The sequence below is a fragment of the Dasypus novemcinctus genome, chromosome 2 (genome assembly GCF_030445035.2).
Source record: "Dasypus novemcinctus isolate mDasNov1 chromosome 2, mDasNov1.1.hap2, whole genome shotgun sequence".
Classification (NCBI taxonomy): Eukaryota; Metazoa; Chordata; class Mammalia; order Cingulata; family Dasypodidae; genus Dasypus; species Dasypus novemcinctus.
In genome coordinates this window covers 181,479,047-181,497,861 of record NC_080674.1, presented here as the reverse complement: position 1 = coordinate 181,497,861, position 18,815 = coordinate 181,479,047, and the positions used below count along the sequence as shown (strand labels likewise).

General features: G+C 39.5%; 1 protein-coding gene across 3 annotated transcripts in view; it reads right to left on the bottom strand.

The window, feature by feature from the left end:
• RANBP17 (RAN binding protein 17) overlaps positions 1-9,407 on the bottom strand; it is a 390,979-nt gene extending 381,572 nt beyond the window's left edge. The window contains exons 1-3 of one of the 3 annotated variants that reach the window (XM_071211021.1): positions 9,201-9,407; positions 3,617-3,714; positions 2,979-3,125 (exon numbers count right to left, since the gene is read on the bottom strand). Coding sequence is in view for 2 of the 3 variants with exons in the window: in XM_058282154.2 (XP_058138137.1) it covers positions 2,979-3,125; positions 9,201-9,218 (165 nt within the window). In the remaining variant the exon portion in view is untranslated. The remainder of the gene's footprint in view (positions 1-2,978; positions 3,126-3,616; positions 3,715-9,200) is intronic. The other 2 variants (XM_058282154.2, XM_058282162.2) reach the window with 2 other exon arrangements.
• Between the last annotated feature and the right edge of the window lie 9,408 nt (positions 9,408-18,815).

The window sequence follows — 18,815 nt, the reverse complement described above, 5'->3', positions numbered from 1 at the left end:
TAACTATCCTGTCAGGATAAGAAAAAAATGTAGTGGACTTCTAATGTCTTAACTTTTAAGCCATGGTAGAGTTTGAATTATTTTGTTATTGAATTAGATGCCAAAGCACTGCATTTTTTATGCAATGACACAATAGCTGTCCTAAAAGAGTACAATATATGTTGATGATAGCAAACTAAGCACTCATCACAATCTTTCCAACTCATGGGAAATCAACAGTCAGAAAGAGTAGAAAAATTAAAATGGAATATCTTAACACAGCCGACTTACTTCACAGAAATAAAAAATGAAAATGGGGCTGCAACCAAAGTTAAATTTCCAAGTGGCTTATTTATTGATGGTTTCATAATAGTGAGTTAGTTAAGTCACCATAATTTTATTGCAGCAGCCAAAGTTATATGTGAGATTATAAAATTGTTTATGATTACTAGCCTTTTGGTAAGAACAAATGTTCAAAGAGTTGAAAACACTGGATCAACATCAAAAGTCAATTTAAAAACAAGGAGTTTTCCTTGGTTCTTGATGAGTCAACAGATCTTGCCAATACTTGCAGATACATAGTGTTACTGTTAGCAATACTATTTATTCCAGAAGTCAATGCCCAGTGACATGACTGAAGAATTACCCTCATACAGAATTGTCTGTATGGAACTATAGGCTAGATTATTTTCAAAAACGTTGAGAAGACATTAGTTCAGTATAACCTGAAGTAGAATCTGCTAAGATGTGTTGCAAATGATAGTGGTAATAATACGTGGAGCAGAAAAGGACTTAGTTGGAAAAATCTACAAAGTTAGTGAAAATGTAAGAAGCTTAATATCTAAGGTTATTTATTATATTATTAATCATTAGGTCCTTTGTAATATTTGAATCTATGGGTGCCAATGAACTAGTAGTGTTAAGAGTGGACTTCTTTATCTTTAGGTTCTGTGAGTTTCTTTCAGAAACAGAAGCTGAATATCTTAACTTACCCCACCACATAATAATTTATTAGCTTAGCAATAGAGAATTTTTATTGCAACTTTTTTTTAAAAAAGATTTATTTATTTATCTCCCTCCCCGCCTCCCCTCCCCCATTTGTCTGCTCTCTGTGTCCATTTGCTGTGTTCTTCTGTGACCGCTTCTATCCTTATCAGCGGCACCGGGAATCTGTGTTTCATTTTGTTGCATCGTTTTGTTGTGTCAGTTCTCCGTGTGTGTGGCACCATTCTTGGGCAGGCTGCATTTTCTTTCGCGCTGGGTGGCGGCTCTCCTTATGGGGCATACTCCTTGCGCGTGGGGCTCCCCTACATGGGGGCCACCCCAGCATGGCCCGGCACTCCTTGCGCGCATCAGCACTGCGCATGGGCCAGCTCCACACGGGTCAAGGAGGCCCAGGGTTTGAACCGCGGACCTCCCATGTGGTAGGCGGACACCCTATCCATTGGGCCAGGTCCGCTTTCCCTTATTGCAACTTTCTGAGCTCAGATAGGTCAGACCGAAATTTTTCTGAATGAGAACTACCTCAACAACTATTACTAAAAGACTTTGTAAATTAGCTTTTGCTACAGATGTGATATGTTTCTTAATGAATTCAACCTAACATTACAAAATTGTCTAAAGGTAAAGAGGAGTGCTTAGTACTTATATGTGAAACTTATGATGCAAAAAAGTCATTTCCATGACAACTAACACTGTTTATATCACAAGTAAGGTCAAACTGCTTTATGCACTTTCCATTGGCAAAAGGTAAAGAAAGTAGCGAGATCTTCATTCCCACACAAATTTGCAGTGTTTATATTTTCTGAGCTCAAACTACAATTCCAGTAATGTTTCTCAGACCTTGATGCAAGTGCAAATGAAATTTCCATATTTCAAAATCCATTTAACTGTGCAACTGAGGAGCTTCCACATAACCTTCAATTGGAAGTGATTAATTTGCAATGTAATAACATGCTAAAAGGCAAATATCTAGAGAAGATTTAATAGAATTCTACAAATGCCTTCTAAGTGATAAATATACTCAATTAAATCATATGCTCATGGATTGGTATCAGTATCTGACAGTACCTATATGTGCAAAAGAACATTTTCAAAGAGGAAATGCATAAAATCTTTTTACAAATCAGTGTTAACATCTGAACATTTACAATCGATGCTGATGACAGGGAACACTACCTTGGAAACTCACTTAAGCAAAATGTTATCCCTAAGAGGATCATTCCATTTTTCTCATTAGTAGACCTGTATTACGAAAAATTATACTCAATTGTTAAATATTTTACATTTCATCAATAAAATGTCATGGAAACTTGGTTTATCTCTTGTTATAGAATTACCTACAAAACATCCCTGATTTTGCCTCTTGGCCTACAAAGCCTAAAATATTTACTATCGGGTTCTTTACAGAAAAAGTTTGCTGACCTCTAGAACAGGCAATTTCTTTCTGTAGTGCTTACCACATCAATTTCATTGTTCTTTATTTACATAAATCTGGTTTCCCGGAAAAAACCAAGAGCTCCTGTAAAGCATGTACAACGAAGTATGCAATACAGTACCTGGTTTTACATTTAAGTATTTGCTGGATGATTTCTGAATGAATGGCTATGAACTTATAAAAGAGAGACAGGCAAAAAGTAGTTAGCTTATTCTGAATTATTCCTTCATGTGGCAGAGTGAATTACAACCTGCTCCCCCTTCTAGATTTCTTATTTTAAAGGTGTTACTAGACTTTCTAAAAATGCAATTTTGTCCAGTGATACGAGACATAAAAGGGATCTCTATATTTAGTTCCTGGGCTCTTCCCTGAAGTACCCTAAGTTTGCTTTCCAGACTTGCTAATTATTTCCCTAATTAATCTCTTTGACAGTGAGATAAACTATAGAAAAAGAGATATGTGGCATTATCTATCAGTTATCATTGTGAATACACATCAGTTCATTAACCCTGACATATACCTACTAATCTTTCATGGTTAATCACTGTTATCAAATACTTACGGTTCCTTGTTCTAATAAAAGTTGACACTTGCTGAGACATTCTGGGCTGTCAATAAGTTCCAGAAGAGCTTTCTCAGCCTCTATTCTTTGTGTAAGATCAGTCCCTACATAGAGGTGAGTACATAATACTTCCAATTCAGCCAAACTCTTGGGAAGGAAAAAAAAAATTAACATTTTACTTGAGTGAAAAAAAGTAAGGAAACTTACCACAGGTTATTTCATGGAACAGAATGTCATGAGCATGAATGAAACCACTAAGAGAGTGAGGATAATCAGAGAAGACAATGTGTCTAAAGACTGAGTGATGCATATATAATTTATAGGTCTGCCTTCCCTACAACACATTTTTCATGATCTTTTTCATTAATTCAATAAAAGTTTATTAGCTACCAGTTCTCACCTGGGATGAACAAAACAGACACATCCTCTGCCCCTAAAATTAACTGTAAAATTGACAATTCTGCAATGGAAAGGGAGGAATTGCTTAATCTAAGAAATTAAGAAAGGCTTACTCAAAGAAGTAAAGTAACATTTATGCTGAGGCCGGAAGGGGTGAGCCAGATTTAAAAAACAAAAAAATAAAAAAATTAAAAAAGACAAAACAGATGAGGCATTCCAGGCAAAGAAACAGCATTTACCAGGGCCTTGAAGTCTTGCAGTGCAAAGGGGTTTTGGTCATTTCAAGGAAATGAAAGGTCACTTTGACTGGTAACTAGCAAGGAGATGCCAGATGAAGCTAGAGAGACAGGTGAGGAAATGTTCATGTATTGCAGACAATATGCCAATTTACAAATCTTTCTCAAATTGTGAAAATTTCAATTACTCCATCTACAAAAAAGAAATGATAATTATAAATATATGCTCATTTGGGGCTTCTGAACTAACAACTTACAGTGCTGCAGGCCAACTATCTCATTATTTCCAGGAACTGACTGACCCCATAGTATTTCCAGCAATGTAATAACTATATATCATGTTGTAGGCCCCATTTTATAAGTGCAAAGAATAATTCATTCTGTGCATAAATATAACTTCATCTGAAGATACTAGGCACAGGGATACAATCTGAACAAAGGAAAAAATAATGCATCATTTTTTGCTGAAAAGAATGCTCGCTTTTAAGAGTTGCATAAAAAAATTCTTGCTAAAGGGATCTTACTAAAACCAAAGGAAAATTTATGAGGTGGAGGGTGTAAGTAAAAGAACAAAAAATACTTTACTTCTTTCTGAACTTGTACTAGAAAATTATTCAGTGGAGGATAAAAAATTGACACAGATTTCAATGTTGAAATATTTCTAAAGAAATACAATGTTTTGGTCTTTCTAGCCTGAATTCTTATGTGGCAGCCTTACAGCTACACAAGTCCAAACACTCCCTCAAATGCACACACCTTCTCCAAATAGGAATTCTCAGGTAACACTGAAATAAGACTTCCTCTAGCTCCGTTCTTTCTTTCCTCTCCTCTATCCTTGACTGCTTTCTGGCATTTTCCTCCTCCCTCCTAGCATCCCAGACTTGGAAATTTTTTGCTGGAGTGAAAACAGAAGTCCAAGAGAGAAGTTTCAAGAAGATAAATTAAGATAGATGACCACCTAGATATTTCCCCCACCTAGATAGACTTAAAGAGTACTATCATTAGTACTCTCATTAGTACATATTAAAACGCACAGAAAATTTATAGTTCATAATTACGAAGTCCCATATTTTCTCCAAGAAATAGAAAAAGAAAAAGGGCTTTTTCCCTCTTGTGACCAATGTCAGAAGTATTTTCCTTCATCTAATAAATCCAAAGGAGTGAAATTTAGAACTGATAAAACCCAGAATAATTTAATGATAAAATGACCCTGCTGTCATGCATTCGTGTCTAAGATTCGTTGAAGAAGCAGACTGACTGCAAATAGAGCTAAGTCAGAGACAATGACAAGACCTAACTGTGTAACAAAACAAAAGGAAGCAAAAATGAGACTAAATTAGGGCCTACCTCATAGATTTGTTTGGAGGATTAAATGAGTTAGTGCCATGTAACTTCTGACACACAGTACATACTATAAAGGCTAGTTGTTATTATCTGAGAAACAGAAAAACTCAGAGACACAGACTCGGAGAATGCCTTATGAAGACAGAGGCAGAGAATGGAGTAATGCAGCTACAAGTCAAGGAACACCACGGATTGGTAGTAGCCACCAGAAACTGAGAGAGGCATGGAACAGATTCCTCCTCAGAGGCTGCAGAAGGAACCAACCCTGCCAACACCTTGATTTCAGACGTTTGCCCTGTAGAGCTGTTAGATATTAAATTTCTATTGTTTTAAGCACCAAGTTTATGATGCCAGTCCTAGGTAACTAATATTACAAATATTACTAATATTTCTAAATCTCGAAAAGTTCTGGAAATAATCTTGCCTATTTTCCTATATTGATTTAAAGAATCTCAAGACAGAACAAGTCTGGAGTATATTTAGATAGTATTTAATTCTTTTAAAATATATTTTTAATTTTTTGAAAAGATACTTAGATTACACAAAATGTTACACAAAAAAGACAAGGGATTCCCATATGCCCCATTCCCCACATCTCCCACCCTTCCCCACATTAACAACTTCTTTCATTACTGTGGTACATACATTGCAACTGATGAACACATGTGGAGCATTGCCACTAAGCATGGATTATAATTTACATTATAGTTTACACTCTCTCCCACTCAATTCTGTAGGTTACCAACAACATTACCAATTGTTTTTCCCCAAAATATATTTCAAATTATTAATAAATGAAAGGTGGTATGAGATAAAAGGGAAACACTTTTACTTTTTCTTAGAAAAGACTGAGACAAAGGGGTAAATCAAGTTTCTCTCTCTCTCTGTAATGGTAACAATTATAATACACACCTGACCTATCTAGAGAAACACATGCCCTTTTTTAGAGAAAAAAATACATGCGCTAAAACCCTTAACCTAATGGAAAGACATTATCTAAACATAAAAGATTTAACAAACTCACAATGTGGTTACTGCTGACTAACCAAGCAATCTTCTGATTAGCATTTGACTTTTCAGAGATTTTGTCAATGAGTAGTGACTATCTTTTTCACAGTAAATCCATCAGGTGGCATCTGACTTTTATACACTGATTTATGAAAATGTGCTTAATGTCAGAGAAATGGGTCCCTTCTTGGTTTGCAGATAAATCAGGTTAAAGTTTCTATAAGGCTTAATAATAATAATACCCTTGTAAGGGTCACTGAATGGATTAAACACATGAAATGTGCTCAGCAAAGTGTGAGATGTAACAGGTAGTCAAAGAGATAAAGGATAATAACAACAGGTTTCTAAATCTTTCAAAAGTAATTATTAGAAGCCCATATAAATAATAGGTAGAACAAGGAGAACTGGACATTACTTACCTCCCATAAAGTAACTATCAGCTATAAACAAAGAGCATGCAACTTCTATATCCTAGGAGGCAAGGACACAATCCTGCCTACAGTATAAATAAGAATCTTTCAAATTATTATGAACTCATCCCTGGCCCTGGAATTTGACATACAAGTGGCCCCAAAATGATGTGGCTTCTTTCTATATTACAATTCCCACACATCTCCTTCATGCTTTTTATATGTTGCTAATAGCTACCTATCAAAACATGGATGCTGGAAACGGACTTTGGCCCAGTGGTTAGGGCGTCCGTCTACCACATGGGAGGTCCGCGGTTCAAGCCCCGGGCCTCCTTGACCCGTGTGGAGCTGGCCATGCGCAGTGCTGATGCGCGCAAGGAGTGCCGAGCCACATAGGAGTGTCCCCCGCGTAGGGGAGCCCCACGCGCAAGGAGTGCACCCGTAAGGAGAGCCACCCAGCGCGAAGGAGGGAGCAGCCTGCCGAGGAATGGCGCCGCCCACACTTCCCGTGCCGCTGACGACAACAGAAGCGGACAAAGAAACAAGACGCAGCAAAAAGACACAGAAAACAGACAACCGGGGGAGGGGAGGGGAATTAAATAAATAAAAATAAATCTTTAAAAAAAAAAAACAAAAAACAAAAAAAAAAAAACATGGATGCTGAGTAAAAGGAGTTGGACATAAAATGTATATAAAATTCTATAAAAATGTCAACTAACCTAAAGGGTGAGAAAGCATATCAGTGGTTTCCTGGCTGGAGGGGAGGGAGGGGGGAAAGGAGAAATTACAAAGGGGCACCAGGACACTTTGGGAAGTGATTACCATGTTCATTACCTGGATTTTGGAGATGATTTCACAGGTGTGTGGGTATATGTAGGCATGTGTGTATCAAAACTTACCTAACTGCACAGTTTAAATATGTGCAGTTTAGTTTATGTCAATTATACCTCAATAAAATTAGAAAAAAAGAATAAAGGCTTTTGTACCCTAATAATAAAAATAGATAAACCATAAAAATTCTCCCTCAATTGAACTTAGAGCTCTATTCAATTACTTCCCTATATCTTTCCTCTTCTGGAATTGAGCTTCTTGATCATCATTAATAGACACTGCCTTTATCTCAAAAGCATTCATTTCCCAAAACTCTGTTTCTTCTCCCCCTCACTACCTTTTCCTGAGCAACCCTGAAGGCTTATTCCTGGACCTCTTGGACCTCTTCTTTCTACAATGAATCGGATACTTTTTTCAGGATTTATAGTTTACAAAGCATTTCCATTTGTTCTGCAAACCAATCCTGAAAAGTTGACTCCTACAAAGTACGTATTTTCAGCTAACCTATTTTACAGGTGAAAAAACTAAGGCTCAGGTAGCAAACATATATATAAGTTGCTCAAAATCAAGCATACAGTAAATGGTTAATTTTGAGTCAAATATAAGTCTACAGATTCCAAGTGCAGGTTCTCTCCTCACCTATGCCACCTTGCCATCTGTTACTTCTGTCATCATCTACCTACAGATGATGCCCAAGTTCATTACTCACCATGTTCTTCCACAGTCCTTTGTCTTAGCTCATATCGTCCTTCTGCCTCTATCCCTTTCCCTTCCTTTTCACCTGACTCCTAACAATTCTTTTTTTTTTTTTTTTTAAAGATTTATTTTTATTTATTTAATTCCCCTCCCCTCCCCCGGTTGTCTGTTTTCTGTGTCTTTTTGCTGCGTCTTGTTTCTTTGTCCGCTTCTGTTGTCATCAGCGGCACGGGAAGTGTGACCCACTAGACAGCAAGTTCCCTTAGAGTAGAAAATCATGATCTGTACTCTCTTGCTCAGAGCTCTTATCTTTGGTGCCTAACACCCAATAAGTGGACGAAGGCAAGAAGCTCAAAGCATCCCTTGGCTCTTGGCTCTGCCTCACTCCTTTCAACACATACACATACATACACACACTGGGTTGACTACATTGCTATGCTCCCATGATACCCTGTGCATAATTCTATCATACCATTTTTCACATGTATTGTATTTACCTGTAATCATAGTAAGATGCTGCAATCCTCTAGCTCCCAGAACGTTGCACAGTGCCTGAGACATAGTGAGGACTCAACAAACGTTTGTTGAATGAATACCTGAACGTTATGATAGTGCAGCGCCAGAGAACAAGGGCCTTTTTCCTCAAGCCCGCTGGCCATCCTTATATTATCTCTGCGATCCTCTCGCGCGCGCTCTGCCTCCGTTTCCTCCTCCAATGAGGCTGCTGCGGAGCCCTTCGCAACTCCCTACAGATGCAGCCCCCGCCGCCGCCAGCCAATTAAAGTCCAGCAGCCGGCCGCGCTCTGGCGGCGGACCCCAGACCCCCTCGAGCTCGGTTCCAACTGTGTGGCGGCGGGCGACGCGGCGGGAAGGCGGGAAGGCTGGTGCCCGGCGCTCGGCGGCCGCCCGGGACGCGCCAAAAGCCGCCCCAGCTCGGGCTCCCACCTGCCCGGGAGCCGCCAGAGGCGCCGTTCCCGCCCGTTCCGAGGCGCCGGGGAGCGCGGCTCCCGCCCGGCCGGTCCTCAGCATCTGCCCCGCGCGGGAGCGGCGAGCTCCATCCCGGCCCAGCCCCTCCGCCCGCCACCCCCGGGCTCGGGCCGCCCCTCCCTCGACACCCGGCCCGGGGTTTGCCGCCCAGGCCAGTGCCGCGCCGGGGCTCCAGGACGGCAAGAGCGCAGGGGCCGGGTTCCGGGGCGCCGGCTCGCAGCCCAGGGGCCTCCGCCGCCGTCCTCGGCCCTCAGTGCCCGCCGGGGTGCCGGGGCGGCGGAGCGGGGAAGCGCGGCGCAGAGCGCACTGACCTGGAAGTGCAGCGCCATCTTCCCGGGAGGCGGCGCCGGGCGGCCGGGCCGAGCGCCGGGGGCGAGAGAGCGGAGGCGGACGCCGCCGAAAGCGCCGCTGGAGCCGCCGCTGCCCGCGGGGTCCCTGCGCCAGTCGCTCGACGCCTCGGCTGCGCTCGGCCTTCGAGTTCCAAGCGCTGGGTGGGGCGGGGCTTAAGGGGAAGGGGCGGGGCGACGGAGGCGGCGCGCGGCGGGCCAACCGGGGGCGCCGAATCCCAACCGCTACCTTGGAGGTGACCTCTGACCTATGTTCTTTGACACAACCACCACAACCCAACTGTCAGCTATGACCCCTGATTTTTAACTCGCCCACAGACTTTCTTGACTCCTGACGCTCTTAAGCGTGTATATCACCCATAGCTCCTGACGCACACATCTCCACAAGTAATACGCACTTGCCACTGACGCTCACGAGAAGCCGTAACTCATGCCAACTGCGGCTTGTGACCCCGGACTCCCAGAACCCAAATTCCAACATTCTAAAAAATTTTATTTGTGTTAAAATTAAACTGATGGCATTTACATAGTGTAAATTTGAAAAATTCTAACCCAGCTCATACTCTGGTGTATTTCACTGAACGTGCACTAGTACTTCACAACAAATGATTGCATCAGAATGAAAATGTCTTTGAGCAGGAGTGGATCAAAGTTGCTTACTGTGAGTGCTCTTCATTTCTTCTTGAAGTTCTGCAATTCCATTAGGAATCATTGTCCTCTACCCTGAAAATTTTCCTATTATACTTCTTATAGTTCAGGTCTGCTAGTGGCAAGTTCTCTGAGCTTTCCGTATCATGACAACATTTAATTCGTCTTCATCTTTTAAAGGATAGTTTTGCTGGGTATAGAATTATATGCTGGCTTTTTTTTTTTTTAGGAGGTACAAGGTATTGAACCTAAGACCTCCCACGTGGGAAGCAGGCATTCAACCACTTGAGCTATATCTGCTCCCCTATGTTGACTTTTTCATTTTAATCTTTCAGCATTTCAGAAAGATGTCTTTCTGTTGTCTTCTGGTTTCCATTGCTTCTGTTGAAAAGTCAGCCATGAGTCTGATAGTTGTTACTTTTAATATGGTAATATGTCTTCCTTCATCCCTCCACCCCATGCTTTAAGATTTTTTTCCTTGCTTTTTGGTCTTCAGCAGTTTGAGCACAATGTTACAAGGGTGATTTCCTTGAATGTATCATTTCTGTGATTTCATAAAGCTTCTTAAATATGAAATCTAATATTTTTCATCCATAATAAAAAAATTCTCAACCAGTATTTGAATATTGCTTCTGTCCCCTTTTCTCTCTCCTTGCTTTCTGGAACACCAGTTGCATGTATGTTTGAATTTTTTGCTCTGTTCTATATGTCTCATACTCTATGAAGTATTTTGTGTCTTTTTTCCTCTCTGTGCTTTAATCTGGATATTTTCTTCTAAGCTGTCATCCATTCAGGAAAAACTCTGTTCTGCTGTGTCTGAGCTGCTATACAACCTGTATATTAAATTCTTAATTTTAGTTATAACATTTTCTATTCCAAAATTTCCATTTGACCCCTTCCCGCCCATTAAAAAAAAAAAAAAGATTCCAAGGCTCTGGTTAAAATTCTTTATTGTTCCACTATTTTCTTGAATGCTTTAATCATAATTAAAAGTCCCTGAATATTCCAATATCTGAATCACCACTGGGTCCTCCTGATTTTGGCATTTGGTCCTCCTTATTTTTTTCATGCCTCATAGTTTCTTACTGAATGTCAGATAGTGTGGAAGGAAAATTGTAGAGGCTGTAGATGTTATCTTTCTCCATAGATGGATAAGTTTTCTTATTTTAGTAGGCAGATAGAGTACCGGCGATCACCCAATCCAAGTGAGGCTTGGTTTTAGTTTTTTTAATGCTGAACTATTTCAGTTTTGCCCTTACTTCTAGCCTGTGGTCCTAACTAGGTCTTACAACTAAAATGGTGGGATGCTTACCACAGATGTTTGATATAAATTCTAAAAATAGATATTGGATTATGTTTGTAATCTGGTCTATACCTGGGCATGATTAAGTTATGATTAGGGCTTTGATTGGGCCATGTCATTAGGGCGTTGCGCCCCCACTTCTTGGTGGGTGGGGACTCACAGATAAAAGACATGGCAAAAGACAGAGTTTGGGAGTTCTTAATGTTGGAGTTTTGATGTTGGAGTTTGATGCTGAAGTGATGCTGATGTGAGCCCCAGGAAGTAAGCTCACAGAGGATAGAGAAGCAAGCCCTGGGAAGAGAGGAAACCTGAGCCCAAAAAGAAGCAAGCCCTGGGAGGAGAGGAACCCAGGAAAAATGAACCCGGGCAGATGTTGGCAGCCATTTTGTTCTAACATGTGGAAATAGACTTTAGTAAGGAAAGTAATTTTTGCTTTATGACCTGGTATCTGTAAGCTCCTACCCCAAATGAATACCCTTTATAAAAACCAACTGATTTCTGATATTTTGCATCAGCACCCCTTTGGCTGACTAATACACTTCTCCAAAACCCCTCTACCTTGGTGGGGCTTTAATTCCAATCTCTGCCTCCCAAGGACTGTGTAGGTACTAAAATCTCCAATCAACTCTTTAGGTGCTGCTGGTCTCCTGGGTTTCTTGGCATCTCTCCATGCACATGTGCATATCAGGAATTGACTGATGACTTGAGGGGAATTTTGCACACAGATGTTTGGACTAACACCTTTGTAGCTATCTTCCCTCTAGAATTTTGCCCTCCAAATTCCAGCTGCTTTCATTTCCATTCTCCAAGCTCTGCTCCTAGCTTATTGAGATTGCTGCTTTCTATTTAGCTCTTGCTGCCAGTTGGAAAATACTCTCAGGGGAAAAGCTAAGGTAATTTGGATCTCACTTCTTGTGCTTTCATTCTCTCAGGATTGTGACCATTCAAGTTCTACCTTCATTTGTTGTTCTCTAGTGCCTTCAAAGAATTGTTATATATTTTTTTCAGTGGGAATTCTAATCTAACAAAAGCTACTCTATCATAACCAGACCATTGGCAACTTCCATTCTTGATCACTGATTTTCATGGCTCATCCACAACCCACAAATCCTCATTCCCATAGCTCAACTCCTAAACCTTAAAATAGCCAATGGCCTCATCCTGCCATTTTTCACTCCTATATGCCAAAGTTCCTGACTTCTTATTATAACTCCTATTTCCATATCCACATACCAAAGGTCACTGAAGACTTTTGATGTCCAGTCTCAACTGTGATTCCCACAATCCAACCACTAGTGATGATTTCTGACCTCCCTATCGTATTTGCCACCATCTATTATTTCAGCTATTGATTGCCTTTGCCTAGCCATTTTTTAAAACTGCTGTTTTAAGGTGGCATTTCTATCACCTCAAATTTAGAGTCCTTTGGGAGGAGTAATTATTTGGTATTTGGTCATTTGACCTTTTCCCCAGAACATCCTTGGCATACATATAAAGTTGTGATAAGGACAGCAGAAGATGCTGACTGTTCTGTGAATTCACCAGGTAATTCTGGAAATAAAAGCTAATTTTTTTTCCCTTAAATTTGAGCAACTGCTTAAGATTTCTGTTCTCAATTAACCTTCTTTTTCATCTTTTTCTATCAACACAATATTCCTGCAACTCCAAATCGTTTTTATCAATTAATACTATTAAAGATAGAATTGTGTCACTACAGCTATTAAAGTTAGCACAGAAGATGCTCTAGGTCATCAAATATTTCATTTCTATAATAAAACTCAATTAAAGGAAAGGACATTTAGAGCCCTTAGGAATTACAGAATTATCTTCTTTTATGGTAACTAGCCTTTTAAAAAAGACAGATGGATCTTTGATCTTTGTATCTTTTCAAGGGATTCAGTTAACATTTCTGATTCTAATCACTTAGGAAAGTCATTTAACTTCTCTAGATTTTGATTTGTGATTTCTAATATCATGATGACAGTAAGTCCTTATTTAAAAGAATGTTATAAGAAATAACCTATGAGAGTAGAATGTAAGGGTTAGGGCATAGACTCTAACTAGTAAACCTGGCGAAGTTACTTAATCTCTCTATGCCTTGGTTTCCACATCTGTAGAGTGGTGATATAATAATACCTACCTCAAATGATTATTGTGGTGACTAAGTGAGTTAATATATATGAAGTACTTAGACAGTGCCTGGCAAATAAGTGCTATATAAATTCTAATTATTATTATCAAGTAAGTTTAATATTCTTTGAATATAATGTTTAATGGAATTGGATTGTAATTTCAACAGAATAATTATTCTAGGACTTTTCAGTCTGCAAATTTACTATTGTGGTAGTTTGAAATTATAGGTACCCCTAGAAAAGCATGTTCTTAAGTCTAATGCATTCCTGTGTTCCTGTGGGTATAAACACATTGTAAGTAGAATCTTTCAATGAGGCTATATCAGTTAAGTACGACCACCTTCATTCAGTATGGTATTTAACCCTATTACTGAAGTCCTTTATAAACAGAATGAATACAGAGAGAGGGAGGGAGGGAGAGAGAAAGACAGAGAGCATATGCGCCATGGAAGCAAGAAGCCAAAATCAATGATACCCAGAAGAGAAGAGAGAGACCAGCAGACACTGCCACGTGCCTGGCCATGTGAGAGAGGAGCCCAGTATCACAAGCAACTGGTCTTCAGGAAGAAAGCATTGTCCTGATGATACCTTGATTTGGACATTCTCATGGCCTCAAAACTGTAAGTTTATAAGCTAATAAACTCCCAATGTTAAAGCCAACTCAATTCATGATATCTGCTTTTAAAAATTATATCATTGATGTGGAGACAGTGGCTACCAGAATTGCTAAAGGCAGGGAGAGGGAAAAGGAGGTGTGATATTGGGGCATTTTGGGGACTTGGAGTTGTTCTCAATGATATTGCAGGGACAGATGCAGAACATTATATATCCTGCCATAACCCACCAAATGGATGGGGAGAGAATGTAAATTAAAACGTAAACTCTAATGCCTGCTGTGTAACGGTGCTCCAAAATGTATTCATCAAATGCAATGAATGTTCCACACTAATGAAGACGTTGTTGATGTGGGAGGAGTGGGTGGTGTGGTTTGTGGGGTATATGGGAACCTCTTACATTTTTTAATGTAACGTTTTGTGTAATCTATGTATCTTTTTTAAAAAAAGATAGTAAAAAATATAAGAACCAAAAAAAAAAAAAGAAAGAAAGAAAGAATGAAAGCAAAAGAAAGAAAAGATGAAGAGGAAGCATAGGAAACCAAAACAGATTTTGGTACCAGGAGATTGGGGTGCTATTGCAAATACCAAAAATGTGGAAATGGCTTTGGTTAATGGGTAATAGCTGGAAGAATTGTGTTCTGTTTGATAGAAAAGGTTTAGATTGCTTTTAAGAGCCCGTAGAAACATGGATGATAAAGGTACTTCCAACGAGGCCCTAGACAGAAATGAAGAATGTTTTATTGGAAACTGGAAGGAGAGCTTTGTTTTAAAGTGACAAAGAAATTGGCAAAATTGAGTTCTGATGTCAGGTGGAAGGCAGAATTTGAGAGTGATGAAGCTGAATATTTAGCTGAGATTTCAAAGTTAAGTGTGGAAAGTGCAAGTGCAGTGGGTTTTCCTTGCAGCTTATAGTAAAATGTGAGAGGAAAGGCATAAGATGAGAACTGAACTCCTGGGCACAAAGAAACAAGAAATTGATGGTTTGGAAAATTCTGAGCTACTAGAAAGCAAGTCCTGAGGAAACAGTGCTACATGAAAGGGTTTAACTGAACATGGAAGTGCATTTCCAGCCACTTCAGTGCAAGTCAGGAATGCAAATACAGTGATCCAGGAAGAATTTTTAAAAGTTCTTTTGCTTGATAGTTTGGACCCCTGTGTACTGCATGAAAAACTGACAAGGTTTTTTTGCAGGATGTGTCTGTATGCAACAACTGACAGCCTGGACTAATAGGGACAGAAAAGAGACAGTTCGAAGGAAAAATCACTTCAAAAACAGAACCATGGATGCTGAGGTCTGGACTGAAGATATCTTCTCGGGCTAAGAGAGCAGGCCCACCCATGCATGTGGAAAGAGTGTGTCTGCCCCGGTCCGTGGAGAGAGAGGGCCTTCTGTCCCATAGTTCAGAAAGAGTGCTGCCACCCAGTCTTCAGAGAAGGTGAAGCATACTCTCCAGGGATTGTGGAGAGTCGGTCACCACCCCACTGTTCAGAGTTGAGCCTGTGCCCTAGATTGTAAGAGTTGGCCACTACCCCAGTTTTCTCTGGGGATAGCAGAGAATACGGCCGTCACCCCAGTGTTCTCAGAGGTTGGAGCCTTCACCAGGGATCTGAGAGAGGATGGCCGCTGCTCAAGCACTTGGAAAAGGTCCATCAGGCCCAGAGGACAAAATATTTTTGCATAGATGACTCTAGACTTTGAAATCTAATGGAGTATGTCCTGCATGGTTTAAGAATGGTTTGGGATCCATGGCCTCTGTTTTCCTTCCAATTTCTCACTATGGGAATGGGCATGTTTATCCTATACCTGTTGCTCCTTTGTATGATGGAAGCAGATAACTTGTTTTCTAGGTTTCACATGTCCACAGATGAGGGGAATTGTGCCCCAGGACAGACCACACCTGTAACAGCTTTGGATGAGGTTTTGTACTTAGTATTGTTAACTTAAATGACTTAAGGGTTTGGGGATATTGTGATGGAATGAATGTATTTTGCATACAGAAAGAACCTGTTTTTTAGGGGTCCAGAGAGTGATGGTTATAAACTGTATGTACCCCAGGAAAGCATGTTCTTAAATCTAATCCTGTGGGTGCAAATCCATTGTAAATAGGATCTTTTGATGAGGCTATTTCAGTTAAGATGTGACCCACCTCATTCAGGATGGGACTTATTACTATTACTGAAGTCCTTTATAAATGGAATGAATACAAAGAGAACAAGGAGGGAGGTGAGAGAGACAGAGAAAGAGAGAAAGAGAAAGCCATGGAAGCAAGAGGCTGAAATCACAAAACCCAGAAGGGAAGGGAGGGACGAGCAGATGCCACTATGTGGCAGAGGAACCACGGATTGCTGGTAGCTGATCTTCAGGATGAAAGTGTCATCTTGCTGTTGTCTTGATTGGGATATTTTCACAGTCTCAAAGCTGTAAGCTTGTAAGCTAATAAATTTCCATTGTTAAAGCCAGCACATTTCATGGTATCTGCTTTAAGCAGCCTGGGAAAGTAAAACAACCATCAAGGTTGGTATTTCCTTGTCCTCTCTCCCCAGTTCTTCTGCATCCTGGGGGATTTTTTTTTTTTTAAGGTACTTGGGCTGGAGATTGAACCCGGGACCTCATATGTGGGAAGACAGCATTCAACCGTTAAGCCACATAGGTTCCCCTGAGTTGGTTTTCTCATTTATTTGCTTATTGTTTTTCTTTGTTTATTTTTTAGAAGGTCCAGAAACTGAACCTGGGCCTCCCACATGGGAAGCAAGCACTCAACCACTTTGAGCCACATCAGCTCCCCATCCTGGGGAATTTTGAATGACAGTGATATTAGCTACTTCATGTTTTCATATAATGCAGGACTGAAACTTCTAACTATCTAACGGAAATTCTTATTTTCTCAATGCTTAAAATTAATCCCTCACTTCAGTAGTACTTTTAAACTAAATGTGAAAAACATTAGTAGACACACCCCTTAATTTATGCTACCAATGCAATTTTATTGAATATAAATAGCAATACTGTTTAATGCCTCATTCAGTTTTGAGAATCCAGCAGAGAGGCAGGCAGGTAAGAGAAAGCAGGAGAATGTACCCCCCAAATTAAAATGTACGTAAACCTCTAAAACACAATAGTTGAATAAAATATTTACCTGAACATTTTTCTTTCATGTTGCATGATTTCAATTATGTTTTTGTTTTGCCAAGTCATTAAACTTAAGCATCACTTACTTAAATATACATTGGGAAACCAGAGTAACAATAGCAAAAAATTCTCTACTGGTGATACAGATATGAGTTATTTCACAATCTTAATTATTTTATATATATACTGGAAGTTATACTACTTTTCTTTAGTTGGTTTTATACTTTTAATATTTAAATAACATACTGGCAATAGTAAAGGTATATTGCTATGTATTAATAAAGCCAGTATTTTTACTAATAAAAATTAATATGTCATTTGGAATATTGCCTTACATTATTTTCATGAGTACCTCCAAATAATAATAAATAGTTTAAGGCTTTGATTATGTAAACAAGGTAATACTATGAAGAAACCTTAAAGTTACAGTTAAGCAAGAATATGATCAAATATCACCATACAATACTCTTAAATAAAAATTCCAAACAACCTTCTGGAAAACAATTTGGTAACATACATCAAGAACCTTTAAATGTGCATTCTCTTCACCCCAACTTCTAGAAAGTGGTCCTAAAAGAAACAACCAAACTGAAAAACAAAATTTTTAAAAATACCTTATATGTGAAGATATTTGTTATAGAATGATTTATAATAGGGAAAAGCTGAAGAGGTTAAGTAAATTATTGTACTACATATGGCAGAATGCGCCATAGTCATTAAGAATTATGTTTATGGATACTTTAATAAAAACATGAGAAATGCTTTAATATAAGATTATATATAAGAAGCAAAACACAAAAATGTATCATTTCAGTACAGTGAAAAAAAAGCATAGAAATCACAGTGAAAAATGCCTCAAAGCTCCTGAGGGCTCTAGAGACATTCAGAAACTATAAGCAGGACAGACAGCTCAGGAATTTGGCACCCTTCAGTGGGTCTTACTTTGGACAATATGCTCCCCGGTGTAACAGAGTTAAACTCATTTATAGGTTTTCCACACATGGCTTTTTTGTCCCTTTTATTTGAATCTATAATTAGCACTATACTTAATAACTATAAGTCCCAGAGACTTAAATCTTTGATCCATCCATGTGCCAGTTGAGCCCTGAAACTCAGCAGAGTTGCAACATCTCCTCTCCAGTTCTTTGGACTCCTCCAGGGCAACTAACAAGAAGATGGAACAGAAAGTGTCTGCAACTGCAAGCACAGTAGTTCCATCCATCTACACCATGGGGTCTAAGCTCCTTTTTAATTAGAAGCAGAGCTGACATCACTATCCCCAAATCCTCGAGATTGGGAAATGAACAATGGACTAAAGTAGACTTTTTATTATTCTATTACAGCCTTATTATTGTTCTAGCAATGGAAGAACTCTTATCATTGATATAAAGACAGTAGCCACCAGATTCTGAGGAGTAGAGAGGGAAGAATAGATGTAATATGGGGGCATTTTTGGGACAGTGGAGTTGTCCTGCATGACATTGCAGTGATGGATACAGGCCATTGTATATTTTGTCATAACCTAAGAATTGTGCTGGACAGAGTATAAACTATAATGTAAACTGTAATCCACATTTAGTAGCAATGCTTCAATGGTTCAATATCAATTATAACAAATGTACCACATTAACGAGGGATGTTGTTGATGTGGGAAAGCGTGGGAAGGGAAATGAGTGGAGCATATATATGGGAATCCCTTATATTTTTTATGTAACATTTATGTAATCTAAAGCTTCCTGAAAAATAAAA